General features: G+C 46.4%; 1 protein-coding gene across 1 annotated transcript in view; it reads left to right on the top strand.

Moving 5' to 3' along the window:
* Positions 1-13,698: 13,698 nt before the first annotated feature.
* The window catches only part of ELF5 (E74 like ETS transcription factor 5), a 42,157-nt gene continuing 40,757 nt past the window's right edge, over positions 13,699-15,098 (top strand). The window contains exon 1 of the mRNA XM_047693842.1: positions 13,699-13,835. Coding sequence (XP_047549798.1) covers positions 13,780-13,835 — 56 coding nt within the window. The 5' untranslated portion in view covers positions 13,699-13,779. The remainder of the gene's footprint in view (positions 13,836-15,098) is intronic.

Here is a 15,098-nt window from a genome sequence, read left to right as displayed (position 1 = left end):
CCTATTTCTGGGACCCTGTGGACCTTCCCATGAGCCCGCAGCTAAAGGTTCCTGGGCCAGCAAGGGGACCTCCAGACTCTCCAAAATGAGTTCTTATTGGTCAGGGCTTGTGCAATATTATTTGTTAACTATTTTGAATATCCCCCTTACTTACCAAAAGGTCCACAGTTCAGCTTGACTAAGTGATGCAAAATTAATACTGTACTATATTATTTTCCAACCATCCCAGTATAGTATCTATCAAGAATCTACTAAGGGTTAAGTCCTGTTCCAAGCACCAAAAAATAACAGAGACTAAAACCTGATGTGGGTCTGTGCAGGGTTCGTGGATCTTCTAGTCCAGTGGGGGACGTTCTGAACTCAACTTTGCACCATCATCAAACAAGACAATCTGTTAGAGACGATGCCTCCTCATCTAGTCTTTCTCAAGAAGGGGTGCTGCCGTCCCCCTACGGGGCTTTTGGAAACTGGGGTGCAGGGGCATTTTCAATTGAAATAACTGGAAGGGGTGACTGGTTTTTATTGGGAATGCAATGGAGAGTCCAGCAAAAATAAGAATAATACCCGAACTGGTAATAGCACTCAGATTTGCTAAAGAATTATAAGCAATCAACATCGAACTCCTGTCATCAGACAGAATGGTCTGCATGTTGAACCACAGCCTACCCGAATTGTTGCTGTTCTCTATGCCCAACATGGGGCTCCAACCCATGACCCCAAGATCAAGAGTTGCATGCGCCCCTGACTGAGCCAGCCAGCCTCCCCAGCCAGCCAGAGTTTTATATGTTGGTGACTTGACTATTTGGGCAGAATAAATTTAAGGGAGAAAGTTTTGTTTACAGAATCCTACTCTACAGTCAAAGCACTATGTATAACAAATGCTCCTCCATCTAGGGTCAGGCAAAGGGGTCTACATTCTGAACACCATACACACTAAATATATATAAATATTTACTGAACACAATACTACCACTAGCCAAAGACTGGATTATGAATACTGAACTTCACCCCAGCACGTAAAGAGTTAAGTCCCTTGCTTGTTCCTGTTTAAAAAAAAAAAATGAAGCAAGTGAAGTGTGCCTCCTAATCCTCGTGGTTTCATTCCTTACCAGCCAGAAAGCATTGTCTGAACCCACACACTTTTCACTGAAGGTTCCTTTATGGTTCCTGTTTCAGAAACAGCAGAATCAGTATTATTTTCCCCCTCGGCTCTCATTTAAAGTAAAGCAGGGATCTCCTGTCCCTGACCACAGGGCTGGGAGCTGGCAAAGTAAATTCTAGTGAAGAAATAAACAGTGTAGAATGCTAATCCATCATTCGGCCAAAACTACAAAATATTTTCCTGGCCTTAATCCTGATTCCCACAACACAATGATGGGAGCTGTCGCTTGTATACGGCAGACACCTAGGAAGCAGGCAGGGAAGAGATTTTGAGCAAATGATGAGAAATGAGTCAATGATGAGAAAGCCTGCAGCGGATCACAACAAGGTCTGGACATTGTCTCAAGTCACCAAGAAGTCAATTCCATGTGAGGCTCGGAGGCTGGAAACTAAAACTCTTCCCTGTCCTCTATTTGATATTCAACTGATTTGTATTGATTAATAATAGTCACAATAGCAAGACTGAGTTCTTACGTGCCCCATGCTGTACAGAGTGCTATAGCCAGCAATGTTGAGAAGTAGGACTCATCATTATCCTTGCTGTCCAGATAAGGAAAGTCAGCGAGGGAGAAGTTGAGCTAGAAGTCCCAAAGCTCACAGAGCCAGAAGGGGCCAGAGTAGGTCTCTGGTCTCCGGAGTTCAGCTGCCCGGCTCTCCAGAAGGGAGGAGGGGGAGTCCATTGGCTGAAGCCCTGAGGGTTACAACATAGACCACCAGGCAGTCGTGAGAGGCTCTCACAAAAAAATGGGAGTCGGAGAAGGTGTTCTGAATCCTGGATCATCACTACGGGACACTTACTGTGCCAAAAACTTCATTAACGAAGCCTGTATAATGAGTCTTGGAAACTCTAAGGCTACAGCCTTAGAAACTAGAAACTTAGAAACTAGACAGGCCTGAGTGAGAAGGGAGGGTCATGGATGGGTTCCCAGATAAGGTGGCATTTGACAGTCTTGAAGGAGATGGGGATTTAGAGAGGACAGGCACCTAGGGAAGAACGTATCACCACTTCCTGCTAGAAATGAAGAAGAACGAACTGCTTCGAAGGAAGAATGTGATCCTTCTGGCAACTCATTCCTGCTGTTAAGACCCAGAGGCCAGGTTTAAACCTACGAAGAGTAATCAGCACAGCCTGGAACCACATTTCTGGACGAATTCTTTAGAAGGCACTCCCAGGGTGATAGGGCAGAGCCTGGGGCTGGCCGCCATGATGACAGGAGTTTTGCTGGTGCCAAGAACCCAAGGGACAAGAGTGGGTGTGAACAGGTGCTCGATCAAAAGAGGATACACCTCTGCCCCTTTGCATTTAGGGGATTATACAACAGAAGCATATACCTCTCTCCAGAGGTTCAGCTTTCACGGGATCCTTTAATCGCTCCAAATTGGCACTGAGTCCCCATGTATTCAACTCATGTGTATTCTAGAGTTTCTCACACAACTGCCCTGAAAGTCCCCAGGCAAACCTGGGGCTCTGTTCAAGATGAGTCACTCAGGTGCTCCAAGGGGTTTGCCTGGGTTGAACCAGTCCTGCCCTCAGCAGGGAATGCTGAGATCAGTTGTAGATTATTCTTGAGTCGGGATAGCCTGGGAAACGTCGGGGTCATGAAGGCAAGAAGGCGGAAATACCTAAACAAGGGTGCCTAGATCATCAAAGGGCTGGCATTTGGGATGTGCTCATTAATAGTAATTGATGGATAAGGCTCCTCGAGGATATTCTTAGGGAAGGAGGATTAGCAATAGCCTTGGTTTTTTTTATAGCACTAAATAGTTCTTGAAAACTAGGTTTATAGTCTCTGTGCTGCCAAGAAGACTGGTACACATTCATATCCATCATGAATCTTCTGATGCAGGTGACAGAAACCCAACTTGAAGTAGTTTTTAATGAAGGGGGGGAAGGAGATCATTGACATTTCTAACTGAAAACTCTAAGGGGACTTCAGGCATGGCTGGATCATGTAGCTCAAACAATCATCAGGATTTGGTCTCTCTGTGTCAGCTCTGCTTCCCTACATATGGGTCTCACTCTTGGGCAGTTTCCTACTACATCATGGACCCTCAGCAGCAGTTCCAGGCTTACAAATCCATAAGAAAGAGAAATTATTTTTAATAGCTCCAAGAAAGATCCTGACATTAAGTCTCTTCTTCACAGCCTGGTGGCTGATTTCCAAAAGGAAACATTTCAAAAAGTCTCATAGTGTCACTTCGACTGGTCAAGGTTCTACCAAGACTGGAAAGGAGAGAGAGAGACCCCAGTTCTCAATGGCAGAAAGTCAGAGTTACCATAAGAAGTTACCATAAGAGGAGCACATGGGCTGAGATCTCTGGACAGCCATCTCTAGACAGTATGGTCTGCAGGTGACTGGTATGCACATTCAAGTTTAAGAAGCCCTACACTACACTAATATTAGGCTCACTACTTATTTGATACTTTGCTTTCCAAAGTTCCTAATATGTACAATAATCAAAGAGTCAATACATCATTTATATGGAATACATAGTGAGTAGGAAAACATAGGATGTTTTCTAAATGATGTCCCATTTTCATTTGTCTGTTCACCCAGTAAACATTCACAGAATGTCTGTCGAGGGCAAGGCAGTCCCAGGCAGCAGGAACAGAGTGGTAAATAAGACAACATGGGTCCTAGTTTTATAAAGCTCAATCCAGCAGGGAAACATTTCCATAAAATCATTGCAGTTAGAAAGACTGTAATGACAAAGGAAGTAAAGATAATCTGGGAACCTGAAATGAGGGGGGTGCTCACCCAGTCTAGAGCTCAGGGAGGACCTGAAGGAGGAGTGGGAGTTACCTGCTCACCTGTCACTTTCTCGTTAAAATGTACAACAACCACTTCTACCTCCCCCACACAAAACTTCCTCTGTCAAATAAATAATATCTTAAAAAAAAAAAAAAAGAAAAAATGCAGCCACGGTGTTCTCATCATTCCCTCAAGCCTCCTGGCACGGAATTGATCAATGTAAGTGTAACTTAAGTTCTATCTGCATAGGAGTTCTTGCGCATGATCAAGCGAAGGTTGACAGACTGAAATCTGGACACTAGGGCTTCTTGTGATCCCTTTGGATGAGAAAACAACTCAGTCAGCACTGAGGTAGACACATGAAGGGCACTAGACATTAAGCTTGAGTGGAAATGCCAAGCAGATCTAGCTCCCTGACACCTCAAGAGAAAAGGAATGCCTCTCCAGAGACATTCTGAGGGGCCCAAAGGTCTCTCAACTCAGACCCTAGAAGTCTCCATTCAATGTGAGAAGTAAGGACCCTGCCTTCCTAAAACCTCTGAAATTCTTCACAGGACTGGTCTTACTCTCCACAGAGGAGTTGGGTCCAAAAAGAAAGACACAAATACCTGTCAAAGCATGATGAGAACATGTGAGGGAAAGTCACAGACAGACACAAATCTCAAAGTGAAATTGCAGTGGAGGCTTGTTCTGTCCTCTGTGATCCACCAGGCTGTGAAAGACCACCATCACTGCCATGACCATGTTCATCACCATCACCATCATCACCACCCTGACCACCTTCACCACCATCACCACCATCACCACAATCACCACCTTCACCACCATCACCACCATCACCACAATCACCACCATCACCACAATCACCACCGTCACCTTCACCACCATCACCACCGTCACCATCACCACCATGACCACCTTCACCATCATTACCACCATGACCAACATTACCACTGTCACCACCCTGACCACCTTCACCACCATCACCAGCCTGACCACCTTCACCACCATCACCACCGTCACCACCATCACCACTGTCACCATCACCACCATGACCACCTTCACCACTGTCACCACCATCACCACCTTCACCTCCATCACCACCGTCACCTTCACCGTCACCACCATCACCACCGTCACCATCACCACCATGACCACCTTCACCACCATGACCTCCTTCACCATCATTACCACCATGACCAACATTACCACTGTCACCACCCTGACCACCTTCACCACCATCACCAGCCTGACCACCTTCACCACCATCACCACCGTCACCACCATCACCACCATCACCATCACCACCATGACCACCTTCACCACCGTCACCACCATGGCTACCATTACCACTGTCACCACCATCACCACCATGACCACCTTCACCACCCTCTTGGAAGTTTACACCCAGGAGCTGCTTCCCCAGGGGAAAGTTCAGCCCCTAAAAACAATGACTATGTCAGGATCCTCCCAGACACATGTGATCAACACCAACACAAACTACTGTAAGTAGAAAAACAAACAAACTTAAAGTTTCATGAACACATGGATTCAGGAATGCTGGATCCTGGGCCACAAACACTATCTCACTGTCTTCAGATCTCTCTCTTTCTCTCTCTCTCACTCACTCCATCCATCCATCTCCATCACTTTCCAACTCTTAGATTTACTTCCATTTGCACAGTAGCCTGAATCCTTCATCCCAAGACGGCTTCTTCCATGCAGTCAGGAAACACAGCCCCAATATGCACCAGATTCGTTGTCCTTAGAACATGTCCGGCATGTTCCCCATGCCGGAAGAACAGAAATTCTCCCTCTTTCAGTGTCCAGTCCTATCAATGGGAACTCTGATTGGCCCTGTCTGGGGCACTTGCCACCTCCTGTACTCATCTCGAGGCCAACTGACCAGTCCAAGGAGGGACAGAGCTATGACTAGAACTGGGGAGGGGTGACTTTTCAAAAGGAAAACTGGAATGGTCGTTATCAAAAGGAATGTAAAAATAACAGGAATCCTCCCCATTCCCCAATGGCTACTTGCTCGTGAGCCAGAAGGCAAGTACCTCGGAGCTCAGCCTCCGTTCTTACTGGGAGCAAGATTTCATTGCAAATGACAGTCCTATGAATCCCACCTCCTACACTTTCTCAATGCCCACAGTCTGTGCAGCCCTTCAGCCCTGATCCAAGTCCCCCCGCCCCTGGGAGGCCTTGCCTGATTCCCCCAACCCCAGGACGTTCATCTTACCCACAGTTATCCAGCACTTACTATACTGAGAACTGTGCTAAGCACTTTGTCATATTATCTCATCTAATCCCCACATCTCCGTGAGATAAGCATCGGCCCTGTATTAGTTTGCTAGGGTTGCCATAACAAGGTACCGCAGATTGGGTGGCTTAAATGACAGAAATTTATTATCTTACAGCTCTGGAGGCTAGAAGTTTGAAATCAAGATGTTGAAATGCTTAGTGAGAATCTGTTCTAACTTCCGGTAGCCCCAGGCCTCCCTTGGCTTGTAGGAGGCATTCTCCTTGTGTCTTCATATCCTCTTCCCTCTGTATGTGTCTGTCTCTGAGTCTAAACATATACTTAATTTTTTTTTGAAGATTTTATTTATGTATTTGTCAGAAAGAGGGAAAGAGAGAGAAAGCACAAGCAGGGGGAGCACCAGGCAGAGGGAGAAACAGGCTCCCTGCTGAGCAAGGAGCCCAGTGAAGGACATGATTCCAGGACCCTGAGATCATGACCTGAGCCGAAGGCAGACGCTTAACTGACCCAGCCACTCAGGTGTCCCTAAACTTACCCTTTTTATAAGGACACCGGTCATATTGAATTAGGACCCAGCCCAATGATGTCATCTTAAATTGATCATCAACAAATGCCTTATATCCAAATAAAGTCACATTCACAGGTACTGGGGGCTAGGTCTTCAACATCTTGTGGAGGAACACAATTTGACTGATTAACTGCCCGTCCCCCCATTTTTTTTTTTACAGGAGAAAACTGAACCTTAGGGAATTTATATAATTTGCCAGAGTCACACAGCTTATAACCTGCCTGAATGCAAAGGCCTGGAATCGTAACAACTTCATTTCGTCCCCATTCTTGTCCTTCTCCAGAAATCCCATCTCTCTTTGGGACACTCAACACTGTTTACCTTGTGACTACTCTAAGGATTTGTATGTAACTTTGCACCACCCTTCTAGACTCTAAGCTTCTTAAAAGCAGGGGTTTATCATATTAATTTCTGTTTTCCCAGCCCATCTAGCAAGGGTTCAGTCAATATCTCTCAGATAAATAGAAGTGAACACCACAGTCAGGGGCAAAAGGAGACCACCGTTCTTCATAGATTATTTTATGTATGGACCAGATCAGGCTTATGTTGGAGAGTTCATAAAAATCGTTCATTGGCCCCCGGCTTAATTTGTTCATTCTTTCAACAAACATTTCATGAGTCCTTCCTATGCTTAGAGAACAGTGCTGGGCACCAAGGAAGCAGAAATCAGATTCCATAGTCCCTGAGAGCCTCTAACCTGGTAGACGAGACAGATGAGTCAATACGTCATTGTAATACACTGTTTCAGAGTCAAGGGTGTTGGTATCAGGAGTCTGTAGAAAAGTAATGAAGACAGTCCAGTTAGGACTTGCCCAACTTCTGTAGCTGGAGAAAAGACCCTATAAACCAGGGACCATCTTTAATCTAAGCAAAGAAGCTTCCCTACTCCTGCGGCACCAGACAGCCAGACTGAAAGGAGAATGGAGAAGAAAGTCTACCCTGGAGCTTGGTCTAAACCAGGAAGCCATAGAAAAACCTCACATAGGTACCAAATCCCAGCAGACCTGGGTTCAAATCCAGGCCCTGCTACTCCCTAGTTGCACAATTTGGCAAACCTCTTAACATCCAAGTCTTTGGTTTCTTTGTCTGTAAAAGAAGACGAGCATAACAATTGGCCCAGTTGCTATGTGAATTCAGTGAAACAAATATGCAAAGCACATCCTGCAGAGGTCAAGACTCCATACATAAAATGAAAGTGGGTTCTGCACACATCAGGCCTGGGTTCAAATTCCTTTGGGAATTTAAAAGCTGGTCTGTCCCAGAACCCCCTTGGGAAGCCACTAACCTCGCAGTCCCCACTTCTGTAAAATGGGGAAAATCATCCCCTACCTCCTAGATAATTCATGAGATGGGTACATAAAGTGCTTGGTATAGCCTTGATGTGTAAATTCAGGGAGTTGTTCCCCAGTATACGGGGCCCTTTGTCTCCCTGTGACCCTCTGGGTATTTTGCACCTTCTTGTCTAGGACTCCTACAAGAGCATTTTTTTTTCCTTTTGGTAATATATCTAATAAAATTTCCCACCTGGACGATTTTTAGGTATACAGTTGAGTGACATTAAACATGTTCCCAATGTTGCGTGACCATCACCACCATCCATCACCAGACTTTATCTTCCCAAACTGAAATTCTCATTAGTTAAGAACTCCTCCTTCCGCCTCTCCCACCACCCCCATTCTGCTCTCTGTCTCTATAAACTTGACTATCCCATCCAAGTGGACTCAAATAGCATTTGTCCTTTTGTGACTGGCTTATTTCACTTAGCATAATGTCCTCAGGCTTCATCTTAGGTCTCACGGTGGTACCATGGGTCAGAACTTCCCTCTCGGACCACTTCCTTCTAAGCTCGTTCCTTGTTTCCACCACCAATTTAGGTCACCCTCCTCCCAAATGGAGATAGGGAGACATGATAACGCACAAGACCGTGACTACATACTGAAGAAACACAAAATGGTTTTTCTTTTTTTCCCAATTACAAGTGTAATGAGTATTCTTCCCAATAACGTTCTGTGATAGCTCCAGATTCTTCTGAAGGCCCCATGGCCAACCATTGCCCTTTCAGGCAGGGGTGTGTTTCATGCAGGAAATGGCTTTGTGAAACTTTGCATCCCACGGGGTGAGAGCAGGGCTGAAGCAACAGGCAGCCTCTAACCAATATTTATGGCATAGCCATAAATCTATATTTGCCCATAAATCTACAATCTACATTCATTTCTCTGAATCCAAAGTTGAAAACACCCTTCTGCTCTTCTCACTAGGGTCATAAATCTTTTCTTAATCCTATTCATTTAAAAAAAAAAAAAAAGGTATTGTTGTGGGTTTGAAGCCACTCCCTCCTGCTAGTAATCTTGGCCCATCCTGCGCACCCTCCGCTCCCTGCCCCCACCCCGCTCAGGCTCCTGCCACTTGCAGGTTCCCTGGCTCAGCTTTGGGAAGCTCAGGACACTAGAGCCACTGGAAAGGTGCCTACCCTGCCCTAGCCCCAGCTGCTACCATCAGAAAGATCTGCAATGGTGCTGGCAGCAGAGACAACCAAAACATCAAACAGGAGGATCATCGGTTCGGTTATACCACTTGCAGAAGAACGAATAGGATGGAAGTCATTAACATCATACTAATGAACAATAAGACATGGAAAATTGTTTAGAATAATCCCATAGTGTGTGTGTGTCCCTTAACCACAGAATTACTTAACTGTGGAATTGCTGGGACCTTTATTCTTTGGGGATTTGCCTGCATTTTCTGCAGAGAGTATATAGGACTTTGTATATTGGACTCCTAGGGCAGCCCTAATAAATTGCACAAACTTAGTGGCTTACAACAACACAGGTTTCTCCTCTTGCAGCTCTGAAGGTCAGAAGTCTGAAATCAGGAGCGGGTGGGGCCGTGCTCCCCGCAAAGGGCTCTGAGGGGTTCCATGAACAGCCTCTTTCAGCTTCAGCTGGTTGACAGCGGTCTCTGGCTTGAGTCCGCCATCATCTGGTCTCCGCTCCCATCTCCATATTACCTCGCCTCTTCTGTGCACCTGTTTCTAAATGGCCTGTCTCTCTTATAAGAACTCATGTGGGGTGCCCGGGTCGGTCAGTTGGTTGAGCATAAGGCTCGTGATTTCAGCTCAGGTCGCGATCTCAGGGTCGTGAGATTGAGCCTCACATTGGACTCTGCCCTGGTCATGGAGCCTGCATGAGATTCTCTCTCTCTCTCTCCCTCTCTAAAAAATAATAATAATAATCATAATCATAATGACTGTCCTATCAGTTTCCCTTCTTTCTTCTGGCACAGAGAACATTGGCAAGAACCACACCCAGGGGAAAAAAAAAAAAAAAAGGAACCACACCCAGAGGCTGGGCTCCTGAGAGTTGGCTATATTACGGAGACTTCTACCTGAGAATCTTACACTCACTGAGTCTCCTTTGAGCTGATAACACTGAACCTCTGCAAGGTCTAGTTCAGGAATAGCAGATAGGTGTGCCTATGCTCTGCTTGCCACACGCATATATGCACACACATGGAAAACATCTCAACAGATTATGGCACTCTTTACATATAGCATCGGGACCCTTCCAAACAGTTCCAAGGGCAGTCATTGCCATCAGTCCAATTAGACCTGGGACATAAAAGTCACTGCCCATTTCTTACCTAGCCTGTGTTGGAGAATATATCTTCATCATCAACAAACATTTACTCAGCTCCTAATGTATACAAAGGTTTACAGTCTAGCTCACCGACTCGGGAAAACACAAAAAAGAGATACAAGGCAACAAACACCAGGTAGCCTGTGCTAAGGGTGAAACGTGGGACAGGTCAACATGTTGGGGGAATTGAGATGTCTCCAAGAACACTCCTGGAGGAAGTTATACTACAGGAAACCACTCAAGGAAAAATAATCCTCCACTCAAGAAAAGTAGAGGATAATAGAGAGGAAAAGTCCAACTTTAAAGGAGAGTGTGATCCAACACTCAGAGGCACATAAGATGTACTGGAAGTCTTCAGGGAACCAAGAGCAAACCCATGTAGCTAACACTAAAGTCATTCAACTGACATTCAGCTCAACTGTCACCTCCTTGGATAGGCCTTCCCTAATTAGTCCATCTAAAATAGGGATTCAGTTTCCTTCATTGCCATCTGGACTATGAGCTCTAGGACAGACACCTTGTTTGCTTTGTTCAACTCTGTGTTCCCAGCAACTAGAACAGGGCCTGGCACATCGCAGGTGTTCAGGAAACATTTACTAGATGAAAGAATGGACGAAGGTTTCCTGTAGGAGAATTTGCAGGAGCTCCATGTCAAAAATACATGGGCTCAGATGTGATTATCTTTGAATATCCAACCAAGGATTTTGGCCTATTGAAAAGTATTTCAAAATTTCCCATCCAAGTCCACTGGATGCAGTAAATCAGTAACAGAAATTCCAGGTTCAAATGCATTTTGGGATCACTGAGCTAAACAAAGGTTAGCAAGTTTCCTTTCTATAATTCTTTCTTTCACCATTACCATGTCATCATGTTCCCAAGTATTAACTCTTAGCCCTCTTGTTTTTTTGTTTCTTTTTTTTTAAAACACATCTCACTAGATATAGTGTTTCTTTCTTTTTTTTAAGTAGGCTCTATGCCCAACATGGAGCTCAAACTCACAACCCCGAGATCCAGAGTCACGTGCTCTATGGGATGAGTCAGTCACATAACCGGATTCAGTGCTTCTTTGAGAACACTTTGGGAAACGGAGCTGCAGAAGCTTTGATGCTGCTGAAGTGGGAGACATGTGCACATGCAGTGGTATTTTAGGAGAATTAATCTGGCAGGATGGATCAGAAGAGGGAGAGACTTGAAGCAGGGAGCCCAGTTTGGGGAGTACAGCAGGAGTCATTCTCTTAATCATTTTTCCACAAACAAGATGTGCCTTATACTCTATAGACAATAAAGATAAAATCTGCTCCACACAATCAGGGTGACCCTATGTTCTGATTTGCCCAGGATAGTCCTAATTTTTGTCTGTTGTCCCCATGTAAAGATTAAATGGTGCCATATTTATCTTCAAAATTGCCCTGGTTTGGATACTTAAAAAAAAAAAAAAAAAAAAGGTCACCCAATGGTCATGGGGGTTACATGGAATAGACCATGAGACTACCCTACATGGCACCTTTGTGTAAATGAGACAAAGGATCCCCAGCTGAGTGGACATAGCGCCCAGGTACACAGCTGGACAAACGGATATCCCTCTCGTACAAATGAATCAAGGCAATTTTCAGGGGAGGATGCAGCCTCTTCTCCCTTATTGTATGCAGGAGTTTGCGATCTCGGTGTGGACTTGAGAATGATACAAAGGACCCACGGCAATGCCTGGCCCAATCCCCTCGTGCAGCGAGCAACCTGTACAATTAGTTGATTTCCTGAGAATGATCAATAAGTAAATCAATATATAAGTATATGGACATTGGGGAAGGTATGTGCTATGGTGAGTGCTGTGAAGTGTGTAAACCTGGTGATTCACAGACCTGTACCCCTGGGACTAATAATACAGTATATGTTAATAAAAATTAAAATATACATATATATGTAAATACATGTTAAATAGTACAAAGTACTGGGAAGAAAACGAACATGAATAAGGCAACTGAGAATAAGGGGGATGTCATATTGCATAATTCCATCAGGCACCACTGGTGTCATGGTCTACAGGAAAGCGCACCCCTTGGGATTGAGCAACATGGCCGCCCCGAGAGGAATTGCTGCATTTTAGAAAGGGTGGTCAGGAAAGGCCTCTCTGTGGAGGTGGTAGATCATGGGGCACTGATGGTAAAAGGGATCCGTGCAGAAGTATCATGGTAGGAGCTCAGAGGCGTCGACTCGACATGACATGGTGGCTGGCTTCACGCAGAGGCTCTGAGGAATGATGACCTCAGGCTCTCATGTCTGAGGAACTAGGGAAATGACTGTACCGCTCAATTCTGCCCAATTTCCTGAGCTTGCCACCAGTGGGTGGTGCAGGAAACACCCCAGAGAAAGAGACACAGTCCCTTCTCCTGGGGAGTTGACGGGCTCCATTAGGATTTCCCAACGTGCATCTGGTGAAACACTAGTTGGGTGGTATGTTAATGGGTGTTACTAGAAAAAGTTGTTCAAATCAGTTTGAGAAATGCCAGGTTAAGAAAAATTAAACAGGTTTCTTTTCTGGAAGACTTCTCAGAGCTTTAATAGGCTCACATGCCTGACCTAACTGAGCTGGCTGGGGATATTTTTCTTCATACAGTATTTTAGGAGACTAGCATTTTCCCTTGTGTTCTATACAAATGCTAAATGGGCCAGCAGAGAGAGCAGGGTCAGATGAGAGCTGAAATGGAAGCAGAGCTGCCAGAGATAAGGGAGCCCCCAGCAGGATAGAAGAAGACAGAACTGTTGGGGCCCATGGTGGCCATGAGGCAGCCCTGCCTATGACTATTCCCCCAGGCCTGGCTTCACCCAAGCTCCCCTGGTAACCTCTGAGTCAGCCCCCCTCAGGGCCAAGTTTAGCCTCTGACTGACTGGCCAAAGTGGTTGCCTGACCTCCCTGGGCCTCCACTTACCCTTCCATAAACTGGGGATAAAATATGGCCCTCCCTCTCCTGGGTGGCACGAGGCTCCAGTAATTACCATTTGGCAGGGTGCTGAGGTGCTGACAAACTCTGTCTGACACATTTCTCCTTGGCTCCTCCGGTCGCCACACGTCGCCTCCACTGGAGACCACGGCCGTGGACAGCCCCCCCGCAGCCGTGCCCAGACCTCAACAGCTCTCCGCACACGAGCAAGTGCCTCTCTGCTGGGGCCTGTCTCCCTGTGTTTGTAGCTCCCGTCAACACAAGAGACCCGCCTACCCTACTGCTAACACCTGCACTTGGCGGAGGTAGAAAATCTACCCACCATTCCGGGACCCTGCTGCACCTGGGAGGCTGTGTGGGGCTGGGAGACCCAGAGGAGGCAGCCCCTGCCTGGAGGCAGCCATGTGGTGTCCTCGCTGAAGAGGGGCCCACCCCACCAGGGCCCTCTCGGGACCAGGTGATGACAACGTCCGAGGACCCGAACCCAGCCCAGCCGGGCGGGACGAGTGATCTGAGGTGGGTGCTGCGTGTCCGTGTGTGCAGGGAGAGGAAAGGGCCCCCGGTGGGAGAGGGGTGTAGTGCGCAGAGCTAGCCTTGCCCCAGTGCTTCCACCAGGAGGAAAAGGAAGTATCTTCTCTCAAGTTTCAAGGAAATTTTGAGGCTCCTCTCCATCCATTCTAACCCGTGAACCAGCCCCCACCACCACTGCTAAGGGACAGGACAAGTCTCCTTATGAAGCGCGATGGTCTTTTATAGCTCTGTTTCCCTCTCGGGTCTACAGAGAGGACTCATTTTTAGTCAATTTCATCCAGCTACAGAATGCTGGGGAATGGGCAGTGCAGGATGTGGCACCCTCAGATCCAGATTGGAGTCTGCTGGGACAGCCCTGCAGGTGACTAAAACAACAGCTGGGCCCCGAGTAGAAGGATGGAGAAAGACCAGTTGCCAGGTGGTCCCTGTATGACTTGGAAATGCCTGTGTTCTCACCGGAAGAATGGGATCATAATAACGTGAAGAGCTTTCCATGGCTGGCACCAACTCTCATTCCTGTGAATTGGGCATTTTCCTGGCATCCAGCTGTTCTTTTTGATGTACACCGTGTTTATTTGTATCGAAGTACCTTCTACTCAGCCCCAAACATCCCATCAGATGGTGGGCTTTGGCTTTCATCCCTGGCTAAATTCAGCTGCTATAAATGGGTGAGAGAGAGCGGAGACATTTGCAGAAGTCACGGCACCTCTCTGGGCACAGGGCACTGAATGCCAGTTTAAAATCCAGATCTCTTAACTCCTGGAAATGGGGGTGTGGGGAAAGCAGGTTCATCTCAGGGGAGAAACAAGATTGGGGAATGACGTCAGCAGCCTGTCTGGTTCAGTTTCCAGCCCCCACCCTCTTTAAAAGTCATCACCGTCTTTAGCCCTAGCGTGTTACCAAGTGACTTGTCAATGTCAGGGGAGCCGTGCAAAGAATCTCTGGCATGTCGTTAACCTCATTCCAACGTGTAATTAGCCTAAGAGGCCTCCCTGCTGCCTCCATTCAGCGTTACATCATAAAGAACCAGATACTTTACTATTTGCAGGACACAGTGAGGACTTTAAAGAGTTAATTATGGCTCACGAGGGCCTGTCCCCAAGAGCCCAAGATCTAGGAATAACACTGTTTGCTTTCAAGTGTCAGTCCTCAAGACAGCATTCATGGTGAATTCTTCCGTGGAGTCTGAGACGGACTTGGGTTTGAAAGTAGACCCACCAGGGCTCACAGTGGTGAACAGGAGGCGGT

Source organism: Lutra lutra, chromosome 10 (genome assembly GCF_902655055.1).
Source record: "Lutra lutra chromosome 10, mLutLut1.2, whole genome shotgun sequence".
Taxonomy (NCBI): Eukaryota; Metazoa; Chordata; class Mammalia; order Carnivora; family Mustelidae; genus Lutra; species Lutra lutra.
The sequence above is the reverse complement of the archived record's forward strand: the minus strand, read 5'-3'. Positions and strand labels throughout refer to the sequence as shown.